General features: G+C 39.1%; 1 protein-coding gene across 2 annotated transcripts in view; it reads right to left on the minus strand.

Annotated features, from left to right (window-relative positions):
- The window catches only part of slx4ip (SLX4 interacting protein), a 46,103-nt gene that overhangs the window by 4,765 nt on the left and 18,060 nt on the right, over nucleotides 1-23,278 (minus strand). For both annotated transcript variants that reach the window (XM_084093573.1, XM_084093574.1), the window contains 2 exons: nucleotides 12,666-12,743; nucleotides 11,455-11,543 (listed from right to left, as the gene is read on the minus strand). In XM_084093573.1, the coding sequence (XP_083949699.1) occupies nucleotides 11,455-11,543; nucleotides 12,666-12,743 (167 nt within the window). The remainder of the gene's footprint in view (nucleotides 1-11,454; nucleotides 11,544-12,665; nucleotides 12,744-23,278) is intronic.

Genomic DNA, 23,278 nt, shown 5'->3' on the forward strand with positions numbered 1-23,278 from the left:
CGTTATATTTCACAAACGTAATTCCTATCGACCAGCTCACTTAGCACGGCGTTCGTGACTCGATTAGTCGAGACTGTTTTCCAAGATGACGCCTGCCTGTAAACGCGTAATGTTCTGTCTTTATAAAGTATCTTCTTATTAAACTGTCTGTACACTTACAAAGTTCTCAATGCTTCGGTTTGCATGTAGGGACCCTCATTATGCTACCGTGTTAGTGTGAGGCTATTTTGAGCCTTGTTAGTAGTATTAACTAGCGATTTACTTTTACTTACTCTGTGCCCCATATACTAGCGTTATAAGCTAATCTGTTTTTAGAGATAAAACTCTTTACATTCGATTTTCATGAAAACGCATCCCAGGGAACAATCGACTCGGTAACCATGTGTTAATTACCCCTAGGTTCATTTTTCACCGGAATTGTCCTTTAAAGCTTTAGCACCTCATTTTTCTTTGAGATCATTCTGAGGTCAAATACAGATTTTTACATTTCCAGCACTTCGGGCAGGTTGTAGCCGAAAGCTTTCAGAGGCAATGTGGATTGATATAATTGGCAGAATTGGTCGGCTGCAAATTCAAACAAGAGCCAATCAAAGGCATCAGAATAGCATCGCTTTACTAAACAGCCTTTAAATGGCAGGAGGCATCGTGCACATCAAAAACAGGCGAAGCAACAAATTATTATTTAACAGATCCTAGCTTTTTACAGAAAATATTCAGATGTAACCCACTTTGTAATCGTTAACATTTTCATAAGTAACTAATTTAATTACACATTTTTTCTCAGTAACTGTAACGGATTACAGTTACATTTATTTAGTAATTAAATTACGTAACTCTGTTACATGCAACTATTTACTCCTCAACACTGATAGGGGCACTTTAAACTGGAAAATAAAAACTGCAACCTCATGTGAGCGCAACCGTGATAGAGACAATAATACAACATTTATACGTTATCAAGTTTCTACCGGTTCATCATGTCTAGTGTTGTGTCACCCACCCCTAAGATGGAATAGAAACCCAGCCACAGACCGAAAGGCCCAAATCAGTTAAAGCTCTGTTCCCACACGCTGTTTGAAAGAAACAGGCTTAGCAGGATTGCATATTGCTGCTTGACTCTAAATGGGCTGATCAATAGCTAGTAGGAAGGTTCATTTTAAGGTGCAGGGAAGGGTAATGCATGTGAAGATCTGAGAACACAAAGTCTATCAGAGCCCTAGAGATTCTCTGCAGTGTGTGTTCACTGTTCCCCCTCAGAGACAAGTATTCATAGGAAATCATGTAACATGGGCCACTAATGTTTAAAAACAATTAATTTCCAAAGTCAGAGCGATCAAGCTGCTGTCTCATCCGAAGTCTGTGCTCCATCCGTGACCACTGTCTGTCGAACTCTCTCTTACACACATACAGAAACTCCCCCCTGTTTACCACGTCCTTCAGACCACTGCAACCAAGACTGGATGGGTTTTAGGGGGATATCCAGACACACAAGCGCACAAAAACACACCCATACTCACTAACGATAAGTCCACTGAAAATAAACACACCCAGTGAGCGTGAACGGTACAGCGGACACACACACTTGACAAAAACATGGAGGACAGGGGAGGAAGAACATTTGAATTTCAATGCCTTCATATGCATTTTACAAACCTTTGGAAAATAGATGAAAGAGACAACAACAATGGAGCAGTGTTTCTTTCCCTGAGAAACACCCAAGAAGCAACTCTCTCATGTACTCCGCTGGTCTTCAAAGAAGAACAAGGGAAAGAGAAAGAGCGATAAGAAAAGAAATTTTGGTCAGAAAGTTAGTGGAGTGACTTGTTAGCTAAATAAGGAACTGAGAGCAGTCAATGTGTCTATGGAAACAAGGAATATAGTACGAAAAAAGTGCAGAAATTTAGTGCAGTTACACTACCGTTCAAAAGTGTGGGGTCAATTTTTTCTTTAAATAAATCTATACTTAATATATAATTAATTAAATTGATGTAAAAATGTGACAAGAAATGTATAATATTAAAAAAATTATATTTAACATATATATTCTTTTGTTATATGTTTTTTGTAAATATATTCTAAATATTTTTTTTATTAAAATATGTATTAGACCTGCCTGAGGAAAGTCTGTTTTCCGAAATGTTGCATATTAAAGCCATTAAGTGATTTAGCAAGTTCGAGAAGTGTGCAAGATTGTTTCATTTTTTTTTTTTTTTTTTGGTTGACATTGATTCATTACTTTTGGTTAACAAAATGTTATTAGAGCACCAAATCAGCATATTAGAAAGATTTCTGGATCATGTGATGCTAAAGACTGGAGTAATTATGCTGAAAATTCAGCTTTGCCATCACAGGAATAAATTACATTTTAAAATATATTAAAATAGAAAACGGTTCTTTAAAATTGTAGTTTTGATTCAATATTTACATTAAATATTTTCTCAAATTATTTTCGGGGCACAGTGTCATGACCTCTACTACAGTTACAAAAGCCATGACCATTGCATATAAACACTTAGCTAAAAGTGAAACAAATTCAAGCAAAATCCAGTAAGGAGGACTGCAGCCCACATACACTTGATATAAACACTTAAAAATAGCATCTATTTGTCTTTACACTAAATGATTAAGCTAAAGTGTCTTCTATCAACGATAAGTCATTTTTTAAAAGGAAATGAGTCTTCACAAACTCATTCACCCTTCACATTTCCATAAGCTCAATCATACTGTACATAATCAACCATGAAATGAGGTTGAGTTGATGCTATAAGTGCTGGCATGCTTAGAGGACACTCTTACAATGACTCATCTGTACTGGTAAACAAACAAATATGTGCCACTATTCACGTGATCTGGACTCATTAGCCGTTAGGCAGATCACCGTTACACAAGCACTTGAAGGCCCGCAATGTGGGTAGTGGAAGTGCAGTTACGGATCAGGACAAAGATCAGTCAAGTAGAGGTGATCCATGAACTGATTTGCCAGTGACCATAATGCCCTTGAGCAAAGCACTTAACTTAAGGTATCTCTAAAAGGATTGTCCCAACAAGTGTACCGTAGTCACTATGAGTAAATGTGCGGACACACTAGACTGCGTCTCATTCACTTCCATTCATACCTATTCGAATGCAGGAGATTGGGAACTCAAGCATAAGCATACACTCTAAAAAATGCTGGGTTGTTTGTTTTTTTAAACCAAATGTCAGGTTGTCTGTGGGGTCATTTTATTGGGTTGTTTTTAATATTTTACCCAGGTGCTAGATAGTTTTTGTGCAACTCAGCTGCTGGGCCATTTTTACTGTCATTTCTACATACAAATGATGAACCCCCTCACATACCCACTCAGTGCTGGGTCAATGTAACCCAGTGTAGGGTAGTCTGTGCCAAACCGGTTAAAACTTGACAAATTTGTCAATGGTCATTTTGTGTTCTGTTCTGAGAGAAAACATCCTGAGGGGAAATGTCCTGAATGAAATTAAGGGTTGTATTACATTGTATTCCTATAAAATTATTACTGTACTGAAGATCTGTAGTCTAACATTTTACCTTTTTTGTTTACATGTACATCGCAGCTAACGTCTGCTTGGAACTCTAGCCTTTTACAAAGCATACACCGAATCTACACTTACAGCCACCATGGAAGATGCTTAATATTGTTATTATATAGGCCTAGTTTTATTTATTAAAGCAGTAAGGCATTGGAGTTAAAAGTATTTTTATATCATGAATATAATTTTAGATGATTCATATAATTATAATTTATAATACATGTATAATAATAATACAAAATTATAATATGAATTTATATTTGAAGAAAATTATTATATATATGTTTATTTATTTATTATTTTTATATATAATGAATTTCAAAAAAAAAATTTATATCTCTCTCTCTCTCTCTCTATATATATATATATATATATATATTTTTTTTTTATTTTTTTTTATTCATTATATTTTTTATTATTCATTATATTTTTTATATAGTATATATATATATATATATATAATGTTTTTATTCATTATATTTTTTATTATTCATTATATATATATATATATATATATATATATATATATATATTATTTTTATATATAATGAATTAAAAAAAATATATATATTTTTTTATTCATTATATTTTTTATTATTCATACATTCATATATATATATATATATATATATATATATATATATATATATATATAATTTTTTATTCATTATATATTTTTTTATTATTCATTATATATATATATATATATATATATGTTTTTATATATATATATATATATATGTTTTTATATATATATATATATATATATATATATATATATATATATATATATATATATATATATATATATAATTTTATTTTATTTTTTGTCTTTTGTCATTTGTACCTTCAGTAGCCAAGAGATCCATCTATTATGAATAATGTGCTCTGATCATTTAGAACATTTGCAAAGCAAACCACAGCAGCACCCTCATCCTTTTTTTTACCATCATGGAAAGTCTGAACATAGTCATCATTGCGTAACATTGCTGTCATCACCAAGATGATGCCTTTGAGGAGACTTGCGTCTAATGTGACACAGGCTTGCTTACTTGGAAGCTTCGTTTCAGTTGGTTGTTTGAACTAACTTTCTTGTCACCACAGCAAGAATAATGCAAACAAACAAGAAATGGCGAGAATCTAGAGCTTAGACACCCTCACATACCTCAATGCCCGTCACCCTATACAATGAACTTGAGGAAAAGCATTTGCCTATTCGATGAATACAATTCAGAACATCCTTTTATTTCTCTTAGTGATAAAATACACAAATGATGTATGTCTTCTCCAAGTACCTGTCAGAACAACACTCCAGCCATCTAAACCAGAGCACTTACATGAAGAGCATCGATAAACCATAACCACTCCAGAAATCCACCTATTTTCTGTGAATACAAACCAGATTAGGTGACAATGAGTTTGGCCAAGAAGCCCTGAATGACAGTGTTATGCGGCTTGCTTTTGGAAACCGTGAGAAATTGAGATAGGAGAGGAACAAAGAAAGGATAAAGTTATGTCCATAAACACTGTGGCTCTCCCCAAAGGGAGAGAAGGCTGTAAAAACACATCTGCCCTGAGCTTTGATCCCCCGCTTCATTACAAGGCTGCTATCTGCACCGTTCTTCTAGCATACATCCAGAAGTACAGATGGGGCACCATCAAAATACTAAACTTACTTTCTTCTGTGGATCACAAAAAAAGATACTTTTAGTCAGTGGGTTCCAAACAATACTGTACAGCATGGGTGGCCAACTTCGGTCCTGGAGAGCCACAGTCATGCAGAGTTTTGCTCCAGCCCTAATCAAACACACCTGAACAAGCTAATCAAGGTGTCACACTTACTAAGCATGGTAAGCGAATGAGCACGGAGAAGAAGAAGAATATGACAGACTTTATTTAACAGAAGACTTCACAAAACCAAATTCAGTGAAGTATTTACAAGAACTGACCACAAGAACTAAAACAGTCAGAATATATACTGAGAGAACACAAAGATGATTTAATAAACACAGGTGATACCAACGAGGGACTAATGAGTAACTATTGTAACAAACTAGAAAGCAATAAATAACCTAGGGGACAAACAAGTGGCAGGAAACTGAGAACAAAGGAGACATGTGACTGAAGATAAACTAAGAGTCCATGAGGGTGAAACTAAGCATAATCGTGACAGTATCATAATCCCTCCAGGAAGGCACAACCTCGCGCCGTAACAGATGAGACGAGCGAGGGAGGGAGGGGGCTTTGAAGGTGGACGAGGAGCAGGTGAAGGGCTAGGAGTAGGCAGATTGGCAGGTAGTCAATACCAGTGCTGCGTTCCAGTCCAAAATTGTCATGCCCTTCACTCGCTAACTTCCCTCTGTCTCGTTCACTTGGATGTACGTCATTGCTTACGTTGCACGAGTGCCCACTACTGGCGGAAACTGCGGCGGGCTGAATTGGAACGACCTAAGCCCTTGATCACTTGGAATCAGCTGTGGAGTTTATTTATTATTTTAATTTTTTCCCTTTAAGAATTTGTTTAATGCAGCATCCAAATGTATATAGGTGTGTTTGGGTTGTTTTAAATTTAAAAATATATAATTAATATATCATAGAGTTGTTTGTTGTGGTGGTGATTAGACGAGATATGTGGTGACGTCACAATTGTACTGCATTGTGGGACATATAGGTACCTGAAGTGTACATATGAAGTAGACTCGCTCCCTCGGTCAAAATCGAGGGAACGAGGGTCTGTCCATATAAACTTCCCTCGTCCACTTCACGAAGTGGAATGCACTTCAAAATGGCGGCAGGGATTCCCCCGAGGGGAAGTGCTTAGGGAAGTTCGCAAGTGCGTGTCTAAAAGTGGACTGGAACGCAGCCCAGGGAGTAGTAGATGTAGATAGCAGATACCAGGGAGTAGTACAGGGTGGGCCATTTATATGGATACACCGTAATAACATGGGAATGGTTGGTGATATTAAAGTCCTGTTTGTGGCACATTAGTATATGTGAGGGGGCAAACTCCTCAAGATGGGTGGTGTGTACTAATATATACTAATGTGCCACAAACAGGACTTTAATATCACCAACCATTCCCATGTTATTACGGTGTATCCATATAAATGGCCCACCCTGTAGATGTAGGTAGCAGCCAATGGCCTTGATCAGGAGTGAACGGATGGAGACCCAGGCCACAGCCAGGACTGCGCTCCATGGCGGAGTCACTAGAGGGAGGAGCCTTGGTGTCTCGACGCCACCCTGGGGACGACTGGAGGCAACGATGGAGGTGGAACCCACCACGCAGATGGAGAGCCAAGGCAGTGGAGAGACATAGAAGACCTAGGCGGCCGCGACGGAGCCGCAACGGATCCCCCGAGATGGAAGGGGGGATCCGGAGGGCAGAGGTGAAGCTGGAGCGGCTGAGGGCAGAAGTGGAGCCTGAGGTAGGGTGGAGCTACCCAAAGCCAAAGGGGTGTAAAGCTGGAGAGCAGCGAATGCGTGACGATGTCCGCCCCAGGTGGAGCCGATGGTCCGAGGGAGCCCAGCAAGGCCGAATGGCTGACTCACTTTCAGTGGCGGGAGGGTGGGTAGGGCACACTTCCATTCCCTCGTACTCCTCGGCGATGGATGGTGCAGCCGGCTCACACACCTGGTCAGACGGGGTCCCCTCAGGCTCTCAGGTGACAAGGTGTTAAGAGTTATTACAAAGCTACAGAAAGGCGAGTTTTTATCAGGGTGCAACTCTGGTAAAACTCTGCATGACTGTGGCTCTCCAGGACCGACATTGGCCACAATCTTCTTTTTTTCTCCCACAGAAGAAAGAAAGACACAGGTTTGGAACAACACGAGTAAATGATACATTTTTGGGTACTATCCCTTTAAATTAATGTACTGTATTTATTAAATGAGCAGAGTCAAAGATCACATATTTGGAACTGTTTTATTGTAACAAAAGGTACTTCAATTTAAGAAAAACTGTTAAGAAGAATCTAAATATCCATATATTTCCCATCCCCAGCTTAGATTGATTTAAAAGTTAGTAAGATTTTTTATTATATTTTATTTTATTTTATTAAAATAATATTTTATTATCCTTGCTGGATATATAGCAAGGATGCTTTAAATAGATCAAAACTGACATTTGTAATGTTACAAAAGACTTCTATTTCAAGTAAATGCTGTTGATTTGAACTTTCTATTCATCAAAGAATCCTGAACAATGTATCAGTTTCTATAAAAACATTAAGCAGCACAACTGTTTTCAACATTGATAATAATAAGAAATGTTTCTTGAGCACCAAATCAGCATATTAGACTGATAATTCAGCTTTGCAATCACAAGAGAACAGAATAGAGAACAGAATAGAAAAGAGTTATTTTAACTGTGATAATGTTTCACAATATTATGTTTTTATTGTATTTTTGGTCAGGCTTGGTGAGGGTAAGAGACTTTTCAAATAAATCTTTCAAAAAATCTTACAGAGCCCATTTTTTTAAAAGGTTGTGTATAGTATGTGCGAACAAATACAGACCCAATTTAAGCTAGACACCTTCTCAAGGTGTTTCAGAGAGTACATTAAAAGGAAATGGAAGATATGTCTGCCGTCTCAGTTGTGATGACATGATGCTGTGCTGACTCTGCACCCGCAACGCTTTTTTTCTACACAACAATGAAGGATCCTTCCCGCTTGACTAACATCAGACCACAGCACAGGATGTGAATCACTCAAGGAACCGTTAATCTTGCTTTGACAGAGGATACAAGTCACCTTCCAGTTCATGAAACACCCCTTCCAGGGTTTGAACCGGTGACTTTCCAAATAGTACCAAAAATCTTTTTCACGCTCTCTCTTGCTGCAAGAAACCACGTGTTACATCACCGCTCGTTCTTAAAGCCTAACCTAATGACCTCTGGATAGGTGTTATGGCAGCTCTGAGCGGCTGATATAAACTTTGTTTTGCAAACTGAGCACTAAATCAAATGGAAGGACCACAGACAAATTCCCAAACTGCCTCAAAACATGTGGCGTCATTCAGACTCTCACTGTCAAGCTCTGCGGTGTGAGAAACTCACCATAAACATATGACAACACTGGAAGAACAAATTCACTGAGCCATTATCATTTTCAAATAGAAATTCTACTTTGCATGTGACTCATACAGCTGAGCTGCATTTCTTATTATGATTATTTAGATTCTTATTAAGACATAACTTTCCTGGCTAACTTCAAGCTAAAAAGAGAAAGAAAGAAACTGTATGAAAAGGCTCCCACTGACAAATTAGAGTGGAGCAACTGAAATAATTGTTTTGTCATGAGAGAAACTGCAACTCACTCTCCTGATGCCTCTTTCCTCCAATCTGCCAAATAGCAAGAGCACCACCGCAAGCTCCTGCTAACCCTTCCTCGCAGCATATACAAGCACAGAGAACCACATCCTGAGGAGGGGAATGCAAAAACAAGGGCCCTTGCTTCCATGAACTGGAAAAGCGGTTACACAATGTGAACTTTTCACTGTCGAACTGGATAACTTCACTCAAATTATTACAATTCATGCTTTCATTGAAAGCCAAAGCAACGCAGGAAAAAATGTCTAAAAAGAAAAGGTCTCAAAGAAAAACAACGCCAAATGATTCAACTCGAAAAAGTACCGACATTAATGGCAGAATAGATGGGAGACTGTCTTCGTCCTTGATGTCCACCCAAGGTGGGCGGCTCTGTGCAGATTTCCCAGGATTCTATTGGGAGATGGAGTAGAATCAACCAAGAGTCTCAGAGGGAAGAAGTGGACATGAAAAGATTTGAAGATGATCTGATTGGGGCGAAGATGATGACAGATGATGACTCGGGACACACAGCAGGAAGTCAAACAAAGACACTTTCACTTGGACATTTGTGGCTCCGGAGATCCTACCGCTGAGTTTCCTGTTGAACCAAATCACAGTCTTCATACCCACACACAACTGTTGCCATAAAAGTGGGTGAGTAAGAGGGCATGTGTGTGAGCCAAGTAAAACTGTGGTCTTGTTTCCGTGGCAAAATACATAGTGTACCAGTGATGCAACTTATGATTTCAGAATGCGAATCCTGGATTAAATTTTCTACTGCAGCTTCAAGATGAATAACTCTATAACATCTAGGGATGTATACAACTACATATTTTCAATCAACTCATCAGTGCATTCCCTGAATGACCTCTACAAATTGGTCTTAAAAGAATAAAGGGATATTTCACCTAAAAAATATATGTTCATGTTGTACCAAACCTGTATGACTGACTTATGGCGCTTTTCCACTACACAGTACCAGCTCGCCTCGGCTCGACTCGACTCGGCTCTGTTTGGTTTTCCACTGTGTAAAAGTTGTAACTGTACCGGCTTCCAGGTACTTTTTTTCGTACCACCTCCGGCGAGGTTCTAAGCGAGCTGAGGCGAGCTGAGGCGATACTAAAATGTGACGTGAAAACACTGCAGACTGCTGATTGGTCAGAGAGAATCGTCACTATTCACTGCGTCATCATTGCACGCGCCAGACGGAGTATCCTGAATAAAAAAACAGCAAAAACAAAAACATCCAAAAACAGCATACACTCGATTTCCTCCATTGTCCTGTGTGTGTGGGTAGCGGGTGTGTCTCGCGCGTCTCGCGTAAAAGATTAAGTCACGGCAGTTCCCTGCGGCGTCGCTATGACGACCAGGTACTATTGTGGAGGTACTATCTGCAATGGAAAACGGAGCGAAAAGCGAGCCGAGCCGAGCTGAGGCGAGGCGAGGCGAGTCGAGTCGAGCTGGTACTGGTAATGGAAAAGCGCCATTACTTCCGTTGAACATTAGGCTGATCTCAGCTTCACCTGACCCTGATTGGATGCGTTTCTTTGAGGAATACACAAAAGATGCATAATTCTTGTTTTCAATACTAGCTAGATGAGGGCAACAGAATAAAACAGAAACTAGAGGTCATAAAACATGAGAAAACTAAACCTAAAATTTACTGAACAAATTGTGTCTCTGTCATTAAATAAATACAATTATAACTAAAATTTCTTAAGGATAAAAAATGATCTCTGCTAATGCTGTAAACTATATAGGTAGCCCTTACTTGCGCATTATTTTACCTCCACCAGCATTTGTATATATACACACACACACACTTACAGAATTTCATATCAGGAGCGTTTTCTATAGATGGGTCAGAAATCTTTAATATATTTTTATATATTATATATATATTTTAAGATATTTATATCTTTAATCAGTATTTTAATATATTTTTAGTACTTTTTACTTTAGTAAAATTACAACACAATTGCCAATATTTAAACAGCGTGTACATACTATTTTTCTTCACAAAGTTTACAAAAAAAACCCTGCTATAAACTGTCAATGTATGCGCTCAGTGGTCATATTTACATGCTGCACTCACTGATGTGTAGAACCCAGTGCTCCATGTCTTAGGCCAAATGCATTTAGTGGTCCACCTCAGAGAGCAGTATAGAGCCCAATCAGCCCTTTCCAACTACTCAATTGTCGCCCCATAATAAGCGAGAGGGGAGAACAAAACGCATAGGAATTAACTCCATCCAGAGTCCAGAACCCAATTCATGGTATTTGCAGAGAATGGGTTCAAGATTGGGAAACACCATACATTAAAGACACATGTTATATATAACATAAAGAGCTGGAAAATAACTAGTCACCATCTCAGGCAAGCCCACAGACTGTGCACAGGATAAAATCAGTTTACCCCCTCAATAATAGTTAGACAGTTTTGTTAACTTATAGTGTAGCCAACTGTTTTTAAAGAGGGTCACTTTACTGTAGCTTAACTACATTTATTAAGTAAACTGTAGCTTGGCAAGCTAGTTTCAAAGTAGCTTCTCCAACACTGATTATAAACATTATTTCATGACATAAGCAGCTCTTACCACATCCAGGTTCAGATTTCCACTGGGAAGTGCAGAATTCTCTGGAGGACTGGCACACACTACAACACGCTCAGGAAACACACGCAACTCTGTGAAGGTCAAAAAAAATTACTGATGAAGCTGTAGCTAAATTGATGTGGAAACCATTTAGCAAAATATAATATACAGTAAATGTTCTGTTTGAAACGAAGGGCGAAATGGGAAAGGAAGGTGAAAATATGCACAAATAAATTCTCACAGACATCTGAAGTAAAATAAAGATGACTAAGATGAACAGCATAAACTGACCTCAATGCCCTCTTCATGGGAAATATCGAATACTGTTGAAAAAGCTTTATTTGTTTTTTTTTAAAGAAAATGGCAAAGTTAAATGCCATAAAGTTGAATGTCAACACTTGGCGACTTCACGTCCCCACTGCCCCTCAGTCAATAAAGTTTCAAATATGTAACTCGATATAAGTAAAACAAACCACATTGTTTGATGTATTTTCCGGTTTATTTCCTTCAAACTTGGCCAAATTTAGCTTAAAAAATGAAGGCCAAGCAAATTGTTGGTCAGCTACATTTTCTTCTTTTTGTTTTTCCAAGATCACTTAAAATAACCTATACCTTATTAGTCATATTAGTCTGTACGCTCCTACTTTGTTTGTATTTCTTTGAGCCATGTTAAACATATATCATGTACAATGATGATTGTAACTTGCTTCACAGAGTCTGACATGCCATACCTCTAAAGATACAGTGAAACTTTAGACTAAACTTGTTTACTATGATAAGCACACCACATTTTCCCTGTGAGCTGCTGTCAAGCCTGGCTCGGGTGGACTTGGCTTTAGTCTCAAATATTTTTTGAGCTCTGCCTCTATTAGGACGGAGTGCATTCGTCTCTTACTGTCTAGCCAGATATAATGGGTGGTTTCGTCAAAGAAGTTTCTCTTAGATCTGTATAAATTTGACTTGAAACCACAAGTTCAGCACAAAACGTATTTTGAATCATTTTCTGAGTTGCCAGCTAAGTGAACATATTTCAGTCGACTTTTTCCAAAATAAAAACGATCCGGACAGTGACCTCCGACTGAGCCTGACAGCTGTATGAACTAATAACAACACAGGTGCTTCTGATACAATCATCTGTTTCATGAGGAAACTTAATGTGGAAAAAAATACTCAAATCAGTTTTCTTTAGTCTAGGAGGAGAGGAAATAAACTACCTCTGTAGTGCTGCCTGACTATGCATCTCAAGTTGACATGTCGTTTCATGAAGTGCACCGTCAGACGAACATTCCCACCTGCAAAAGAAAATACATTTTATGGTCAAAACAGTTAAACATCAAAACACATTTAGAACAGGTAATATTGAAACAGCGAGGGCTTGACATGTTAGGCTAATCATGAAACAATCGTATTTGGGACTGCCTGTTTGTTTAAACAAATCCACGTTTATGCATGAGGAAACTAAATGCAAATCAGCACTGCATTAAATGATAGTCTGAGTCACGTCTACTGTACTGAACATGGACGTTATCAATTATATGTGGCCAACATGCAAAAGGCCAGAACAAAGGCTTCAAATGTCTGCCAAAAATGACACTGCTCAAAGGCGGTTTAATGTCTGAAAAATAACAAAGCATTTAAGCAAATGATCAAGAAGCCTCATCATAGTTCAGGCATGAGCGTAAGCAGTGCCAGGGGCTTCTTGGCCTTTGAAGTCCACTGTAACAAGACTGACTGAACGCAGAAACTATTTACAGCCTCTACTGGTGGGAGAGTTTTATGAATTCATCCTTCATTCCTTTGAAAACAGCATATAATGTGCCACTTTGCCTGCATAACCTGTATTTTAGACTGCAAATCTCTCTAAACACTGGATGAGTGGCTGAAAATTAGCACTGAAGACTGTTATTTATTATTCTTACACAACTCTCTGAAATACTCAATTGTGATTGGTCTATCTCTGCATTTTGAGGTCAATTTTTTTTTTTTTTATAATATATAAAGAAAGTGGGATAATGTACAGTCAGCAGGTAATTACCACAAAATAAACCTCTTCATTATGATATAAGACCTGATCACTCTGTCAGCGTTTCTTTTGCAAAGGTAAGATGACAGGTGAATAAAATAAGATTTATTATAAAATTTTCTGTTTGCACAATTATGTTCACACAAAGGAAGAAGTGAATAAATAGGGTGTATGCAAAGGCCAATCAAACTGATGAATGACATCCTTCAAAAGGAATCAGAACAGAACAAGCATTCTGGATATTACCAAAAAATCTATTCAAAGCTCAAACACTCTTTCAAAAAAGGACATTTTCATTGTAGACCTTCTGTTGTGGACTCAAGTTAGTTTAAAGGGTTAGTTCACCCAAAAATGAAAATTCTGTCAGTAATTACTCACCCTCATGTCGTTCCAACCCTGTAAGACCTTCGTTCATCTTCGTGGGCCTCGAGTTTTTCCACGTAGTGTTTTAGCGCAGCGCGTCTGTGTTGCACGTCACCACGTAGGCTCACTATTGGCCGACGCTGGTCATGTGTGTGATACGTGTGACGTGCAACACAGACGCGCTGCGCTAAAACACTACGTGAAAAAACTCGAGGCCCAGAGAGAAGGAAATGAAAAGTGGAATAAAGTCGTTATTTTTGTTTTTTTTGCGCACAAAAAGTATTCTCGTCACTTTATAAACTTAAGATTGAGCCACTGTAGTCACTTGGACTATATTAAGGATGTCTTTAATACATTTTCTGGGCCAGCAAATTATAATGTCTTAGAAGCCTATGTAGGAGTGAGCCAGCTCTCAGATTTAATCAAAAATATCTTAATTTGTGTTCCGAAGATGAACGAAGGTCTTACGGGGTTGGAACAACATGAGGGTGAGTAATTACTGACAGAATTTTCATTTTTGGGTGAACTAACCCTTTAATGCCATTCAACTGGTCTGAAAGCAGTTTCTAATCTGAGAATATTATACACTATATTAAGCAATTTACAGTCCATATATGTAATAATAAAAATATAATAAAAACTTGTAAATTGGCCGAACCATAGGTATTGCTTATATATATATTAGATTGCATGTAATAATATTAATTTAAAAATTATTTTAATTATTTAATTTAATTATTTTTACATTTTTATTTATTATATTATATACACAGCACTTTTTTTCAGTATCTATCAAAATAAAATTAAGTGAGACGCTTTTAATTTTTAACTTAAACCTTCATTATATGAAGCATTTAGTGATGTCAACATTATGTGTTCATTCACTTTTACAGTTGCTGGAGCAACCATACCCACTCACAGTTAACATGCCAAGAAAACAAGTTCACTTAACCCTCCTATTGTTGGAGCAACGACACAACCATTCTGTTTTAATTTAAGAGACAGGAGGCAAAGGAAGAATGCAGCCTAGATCTGTTTGTCATTGTCCAAGGAATGCAAGATCCACTAGACGCGAAGGCAGAGCACTGTTTCTTAATCTGGGAGGAATTTGACGTCAAGAGAGGGGGCCTGGTGAACATGCTAGCTATCTGCTGGTGCAGCTGTAAACAAGAAAACAGGCATGGGAATCCATCAGCTCTCACTCTGTGCCCTGAATAGACCCCTCAGCCTCTTCGTCTGTCTGTGAGAGACTGCCATAGGCTGCCACAGGACCATAAAATACACACAACTATCCTTTGACCCCAAGTGCTAAAGCATATCGGTTCAGATCATAGAAACCATAAAGAAAAACAAACTCAATGTGTGCACTCTAAAATAGCCTCACCGTGATCCCTCACATCGAGAGCATTTGGCTATCGTCAGAGTGCGTTGTTAGATGTGTTAAATGAGCAGAAATGCATTAGTGAAGACAGATTTACCAGCTGATGTCATTGCAGGCTCCACTAACAGATAGCTAGGTCCTCAAACAGGAGCTTGGTATGCTTCTGCAGGTAATAATATGCAATTACAGTGTCTGCCAGCCACAAAACTGTCATCAGCAACCCCAGTATGTGATTGATGGATCTACCTCTTACTTTCTTCCACCTCACAAGTACTGCTTAACAGCAGCTCCTCTCCAGTTGTTTGAATTATTTACAATACCTTTATTCCTCCATCGGCAGTCAAAACTAACTGCACTGTAGAAACGACGGTACAATCTGTCACAGTAAAGAAAGAAGGTAGATTAGTCAAACTAGGTAGAACTTCCTGCACATACTTGCTTTGAAATAACTTCTGTTGAAGGAACAAACATGATCATAAACACCGATAGAAACAACAAACAGAGCATTTAAACCCTATTAAACCCCAAACTCAAGTCACTGTATCCAAGATACAAACTAATTATCACAAATGTTATTTTATCCCACCTACGAGAATAATAGGCTATGGTAAGCATCTTGTTTGAAACCCCGGTGAGCCTGCCAAACTGGCTCCTGAAGTTGATATACATGTCAAGGTTTCAGGCGATTGGTGCTATTTTTTTATTATTTTTTTTGCTTAAGGGAAGTGATACAAGACTAGTGGGAACAGCAACACCTACATTCACAGAACTGTTCATCTAAGAAATGCAGGTTAATATGACTAATAATATGAATCAGATGATCCCTTGGGGTGTTCCTCTCCATCTCAAAGAATTAACCGAGGAGGATTTCGATATCAGATTTATATGCTTTTGAGATGGCTTGGACCTTAAAGCGCTTAAGGGAGAAAGGCAACACCGCTAGAGAGATCAAGATGCCACATGGAACTCTACCAAATTCAATGAGGGTGAAAAAAAGTGTGCGTGGACAGTATCAGCATCTTATCTTTCCTGCTCCTAATCATTCAAGGATGCAACGAGCCGCCCAAAAAGCTTGGGAGAGTTATGGGAAAATAAAACTCTTTGGTCATAACATAAGTCTCTTTGCTAAGCATCAAGAGCCTAGGGCATGTTCTTTCCCTTTTTAACTCTGGTGTTGATGGATAGAACAAACAACAAACTGATAATCTGCATATTTCAGGAGATAAAAAAAAAACATTTAATTCATGTCCATCCCAACTTAAATTGACCCATCCTCCTGCCTCCTAACCAAAGAAAAAAAGAAAAAAAAAGTTTAATAGCATTGGTGTTTCTTCTTTTCCTTCACTTCAAAGAGGCAATTCCCAGGACAAGGCCGACAGAGGACCACAAAAAGGCTAATTTTGAGATATCAGCTGTTGGTTGATAAAAAAAGTTCTTGCAGCTCCAACTCTTCTGGCCCAGGCCAGCATGCTAAATGTGAATCTCAGTGTCTTTTTGCAGATTAAGCACTTCTAAAGCACCCCTTCTTTAAGAAAAGAAAATACTGGAGTTATCTAGATAAAGACTGATGTTTACAGCAATGGTTCTCAACTGTCTTTGATTAAGGACCCAGATTTGTGGCGACTCAACACTTTATCAAGATTGCTCATCATGCAAAAGTAAACAAATGTGCCCATAAAATTAAGCATACTAAAATTTGCTTTTAGTAAATCTTCTTCTTGTAAAGAAAATAATATATTTTCTGAAGAAAAAAAAGGAAAACTTTTATAATATTATTCTACCAGATCTGTATCACTAAATTAAAATTGAAAATGTTTCATGTAAGTAGCATGTGATGTGAGACGATTGAGATGCCCTCAGAGGAAAAGTGTTCCAACAATCACAACATCCATGTAAGGCTTCGCTGACACTAAGCCAAGGCAGAAATATATACAGTACATCAGTACACACGCATGCATGACCCCTCCTGGAGCTTTTACCACTTCCTTGGAAAACAATAGAGAGAACAAAAAGTCAACAAACCAGAAGAATGTAAAGAGGAATGTGAAATAAAATGGAAGAGTGGGGTGAGTGATCCCTTGTCTCCGACTAGAGCAATTCTTTCCATTGATTCAGAGTTCAAAGAAGAACACGAGCTATAAAAATCTCATCAGCTCTAAACAAATGGAGAGCACAGACAGCTCAACATGCGAAAGAATAATAATAATAATCTCTCAGCACCACAGTCTAGATCTTGACAAGCCAGAGAGGTTGTACAATCTAAACACGTCAAGCTCTAAAAATGGACAACATCAGATACGATTTCTGATACGATCCGTGATATCTGAGCATATAGCTACTGTGTGCAACGGATGATCTCGAAGCAATCTCACATACGTGAAAACCGGGGACGGCGGGTGGAGAGCGGGTGTCTAGGTGACCGAGTTGGAATTTGTAGAAATATTTTCTCTCACTCCTCACTTTGATGTGAATGATCACCCTCTAAGATCTTGTCCTTCGCTCTTACTGGGTCAGGGTGGGGCTCCCAGGCGATTGTGCATATGTGTGTGAGTGTTTCACGGGGGTCGCCACATGGAAGGGCCGAGCGGGGTTTTCCTGGAAGCACATCACACCCGGCTGCGTAACTGTAGCCTGGGCCGAGCGGTCGGTGTGTCTTATCACTCTGTTCAACGTCCACCTGAAACAATATTTGCACATGAGTGTTCAATTTAACATTTGGGTGACCCCTTCAGCATGGTTATGAAATGCTGCAATGTGGCCCAACAGGAGGATGCAACACATGATCAAAAGGAGAACTGTAAAGATAAGCAAATGGACTAAATCGCCTTCAGAAACCTCCTTCTATAGTCTTCACAAAATAATCAAAACCGAGACCAAAACCTAACATGGTGACATTTATCAACCAAAAGCCTATAATAAACTTTAACATGACACAACAAAATGAACAAGACTGTGATCAGTCACATTCAAACTGAACATCCCACCTCTTGTCCCAGCAGATGTTCCCTTTAATTAGAGCTCCTAACGCAACACTTAACCTAATTGCCTACACCTGCACTATAAACGTATATGACATCATCATTTCTGTGAAAACGGGTGAGAACATCTAATGATTTAACACCAGCACAGCATTCTTGAATGAAACTTTAAATACTACAATGTCTCTCTAAGACGACATACTTTTGGCTGACATTTCTCTTATGCTCACCAAGGCTGCATTTACCCAATCAAATATACAATAATATCATTAAATATTATTACAATGTAAAATTACTGTTTTACATTTAATACATGTAATGTAATTTTTTCATGTGATGGCAAAGTTGAATTAACAGCAGCCATTATTCCAGTCTTCAATGTCACATGATCCTTCCGAAACATTCCAATATGCCGATTTGTGTTCCAGTAAATTGCCTGACCTTCTCAGGGAAAACTAGTCCTGTCTGAACAGACAACAATTAGAATGAAATATGGTTGTATAACCATTTATATAAGCACAACTTACACAGCATATACATACACTCACCTAAAGGATTATTAGGAACACCATACTAATACTGTGTTTGACCCCCTTTCGCCTTCAGAACTGCCTTAATTCTACGTGGCATTGATTCAACAAGGTGCTGAAAGCATTCTTTAGAAATGGTGGCCCATATTGATAGGATAGCATCTTGCAGTTGATGGAGATTTGTGGGATGCACATCCAGGGCACAAAGCTCCCGTTCCACCACATCCCAAAGATGCTCTATTGGGTTGAGATCTGGTGACTGTGGGGGCCATTTTAGTACAGTGAACTCATTGTCATGTTCAAGAAACCAATTTGAAATGATTCAAGCTTTGTGACATGGTGCATTATCCTGCTGGAAGTAGCCATCAGAGGATGGGTACATGGTGGTCATAAAGGGATGGACATGGTCAGAAACAATGCTCAGGTAGGCCGTGGCATTTAAACGATGCCCAATTGGCACTAAGGGGCCTAAAGTGTGCCAAGAAAACATCCCCCACACCATTACACCACCACCACCAGCCTGCACAGTGGTAACAAGGCATGATGGATCCATGTTCTCATTCTGTTTACGCCAAATTCTGACTCTACCATCTGAATGTCTCAACAGAAATCGAGACTCATCAGACCAGGCAACATTTTTCCAGTCTTCAACTGTCCAATTTTGGTGAGCTCGTGCAAATTGTAGCCTCTTTTTCCTATTTGTAGTGGAGATGAGTGGTACCCGGTGGGGTCTTCTGCTGTTGTAGCCCATCCGCCTCAAGGTTGTGCGTTTGTGGCTTCACAAATGCTTTGCTGCATACCTCGGTTGTAACGAGTGGTTATTTCAGTCAAAGTTGCTCTTCTATCAGCTTGAATCAGTCGGCCCATTCTCCTCTGACCTCTAGCATCAACAAGGCATTTTCGCCCACAGGACTGCCACATACTGGATGTTTTTCCCTTTTCACACCATTCTTTGTAAACCCTAGAAATGGTTGTGCGTGAAAATCCCAGTAACTGAGCAGATTGTGAAATACTCAGACCGGCCCGTCTGGCACCAACAACCATGCCACGCTCAAAATTGCTTAAATCACCTTTCTTTCCCATTCTGACATTCAGTTTGGAGTTCAGGAGATTGTCTTGACCAGGACCACACCCCTACATGCATTGAAGCAACTGCCATGTGATTGGTTGATTAGATAATTGCATTAATGAGAAATTGAACAGGTGTTCCTAATAATCCTTTAGGTGAGTGTATTTTGGTACAAACTATGCATAATGATATGCAGGTATGGTACAGTAAATGCAGGAATCTGAGACCTTTAAGGATGTCACAAGGACAAACAGGGAAATGTGGTGTGAATGAGGGCAGAGAAACACATTCCTCCTGTTTGATTCCAGCAGATTAACGACGTGGGGAAGGCTTCTGAAAACTTGACTTATGTGCTGTTCTGCAGCACTGAAGGTTTTGAACCTGAGCTAGGCCTGTCATTGAAACCAGACCTCCTCATCCCTGTCTCCTAATAAATCTATCCCGCTTATGTGTGCATTAAAACTGACTCACCTGGACAGCACACTGGTGCCTGCAAGGCCTTAATAACGAAATATGCCATTTAGTTGAAGAACGATCAAACTTCCTTTACCAGGCAAATATGCACATAGTTATAACAGTGGCCAAAAAATAATGATGGATTCAATGGAGAAAGGCACCATTAACCCTGAGCACATGACCTGCCATTTGATCCGCTCTTGGACCTTGAAATGAAAACGTTGAGTGGGAAAAAGCAGGGTGATCCTCTAAAACGATTTAGTAATTCCTGAAGTGAAGTTTGGTCAGGCGGCATGAATAGTCTGGGTTCACGGAGGCTGTGTCTGTATGTGTGTGTGAGTCTGCCTGACCAGATTGTGGTCGAGAAACAGTCCCATGAATCCCATACTGATCAAGCTCTCTTTCCCCAATCCCTAATTACATACAGAGCCCTGTGGTGGGACAGCACCAGAGGAACACCGCTGACCCCGGACGAAAGACAGGGGTGTGTGTGGTGAGATCGAGTCATCCTGAATGTATAAACATCAGTTTCAGGCCAAAGGTGGGTGTGTTAAAGCGGTGTAGATTTGTGTACTTGGAAGTTTGTGTGTGAAAGCGTGGGAGAAAGGTCTGCGGAAACAGTCCGGCTGTCCAGGGGCTTTTCTGTACAGTGAGACGTGGGACTTAGGAGGTGGATTTGCACAGCAACTGCAACATGACAAAGCATCAAGGGCTAATTCTAGAACAAGGAGACAGACAGACTGACAGGCAGTCAAAAAAGCCCAAGGAATTTCGACAGCTCCTGCTCCCAGCTCTCCATTTCCCATGCTGGTAATCCTGCCTAGTCCCTCTCACATGTTCCAGGGCAGGTAACTGCTGCTAATGCCACCACATGCTTTATATTTAAAGGCTACGGGGCACGTGGGCAGAAACAGAACGCTCTTATTGCAAACTGTTGGCGAGGGGGAACAGATAGAGGGAGACAGATAAAGAGTGAGATTTTTTTCTCTTTACACATGAAATTTGAAATATATATATATATATATATATATATATATATATATATATATATATATATATATATATATATATATATCTTACTGACCACAAATTAGAGTTGCCAAAAAGTACAGACTTCGGTACCAATGTTACTGAAATTTTAAAATTGTTTGTGACGCTTTGAGTGCCGTTGAGCGAAATCGTAAACACCTCTGGCTGGCCATTTTGTTCATGCGCTCATCGGATATGTCCGATGACGGAAGTGTTTGAAAGTTTTTTTTTAAATCGGGAGAGGGAGCGTTTGAAAGCACAAGCAGGCATCTGTGTAAGTGCTTGGTGAAGAGTGTCATTGATGTATATTTACAACATGTTTCTGAAGCGCTGATCATTGTAGCCAATCACAGACATATCCGATGAGCGCGTGAACACAATGGGCAATCAGAGGCGTGTACGATTCAGCTCAACAGCTCTCAAAGCGTCCCATTTTTTTAATTTCAGTATCGACTGATTTGACAACTCTACCGCAAACCTTTGAACTGTAGTGTAATTCAATATCTACTGATATAGAATAATTTTGAAATCTTTCACATCAGCTGATAACCGATATGTTATAGATATATCATGCATCACTAGATCTTTTTTTTAAAACAATCCAAATCAAAACACCAGTCAATTTGTCAAATCTTAAATTAGCTGACAGCATCAAATTCATTTCACAAGGAAGTGCATGTGAACGTAACCATATTTAATCACTCTATACCAGCACCGTAATCTGCTGCTGCTGTGTGAAAGCAGCCAGAGAGAATCAGAAGTGAATGGAGTGCCGCAGCCGGTCCCACATCCCTCCACTCACTGAGTGAGATCTCACTCCCTCTGTGCCCTTGTAAACACATTCTCCAGCGGTAAGGCTATCTGCTGCAGTGCACTTGCGCTGGCTATAGGGCTGGGTCACAGGCAGCCAGCACTCCTTTAAGCCCTCCTCACAGGGCCTGCCAAGAGGAGTCAGCCTGGTACACTGTGCAGCGCTCGCAAAGCCCTCTCCCACGGCTATTAGTGACCATTCATCTGGGGAGCCTGGGAAAATGCATCTGAACCCCGGCAGGCCATCAGGGGGAACAGCCTGCCAGGTGTTCCCTCCCCCTCTGCCACACCAGCACTGTAAGCCATGGCACCTGTGGGAAAGAGGAAGGGGCTCGGCGAGGAGGAGGGGTATGAAGCAGCCACCCACCTCTTTCCTCCTCCCCCTCATCCATTAAGACCTGCTAATCAGATCAAACACACTGACGTGGGGGAACGTGCACAGGTAGATGTCAGAGTTACCAAAAATGGGCGAAAGTGCAACAGCTGCATTGTAACTGCAATTGCCTCAGCGTGGCTGAACATGATGGAGGGCTACTTGAAATGTATTATGTGTGATACTACAGCAAAAGAACATAAGAGCTACTTCCATTTGGACAAATAACCCTTACAATCTGTAAGCTAATGAGAAACGACCAGCAAAAAAAAGTATAGTTACAATAGTTTACCTTAATGTCCATTGCAATCAAACTGTCCATTTATAATATGTTTAATACATATGCAATATATTTACACTACTTAATTTTTTTTATATCTATCGATATCTTCAAGGTTGCATTTATTTTATAAAAAAAAAAATTCTTCAAAATATTGAAGAAATATTCAAATATTATTACAATTTAATTTTCTATTTTAATATATTTTAAAATGCATCTTTTCCTGAATTGGTGCTCAAGAAACATTTCTTATTATTCAATTCACATTTATTTGTCACATATATTAGTGCTGTCAAACAATTAAAATATTTAATCGCGATTAATCGCATTAATGTCATAGTTAACTCGAAATTAATCGCACATTTTTATCTATTCTAAATGTCCCTTGATTTCTTTTTGTCCCATAATTTTTTTCTCATTTGAATAACATGGAATAGTGGATCGGCTTGCTTTGTGCAAATGTTTTTTTATTGAAAACAACATTGGCATATACTGTAGTGTTCAATTTCACACTAACATTCTCACTCGGAGCAAA

Source organism: Abramis brama, assembly GCF_963993115.1.
Source record: "Abramis brama genome assembly, chromosome: 19".
NCBI classification, from domain to species: Eukaryota; Metazoa; Chordata; class Actinopteri; order Cypriniformes; family Leuciscidae; genus Abramis; species Abramis brama.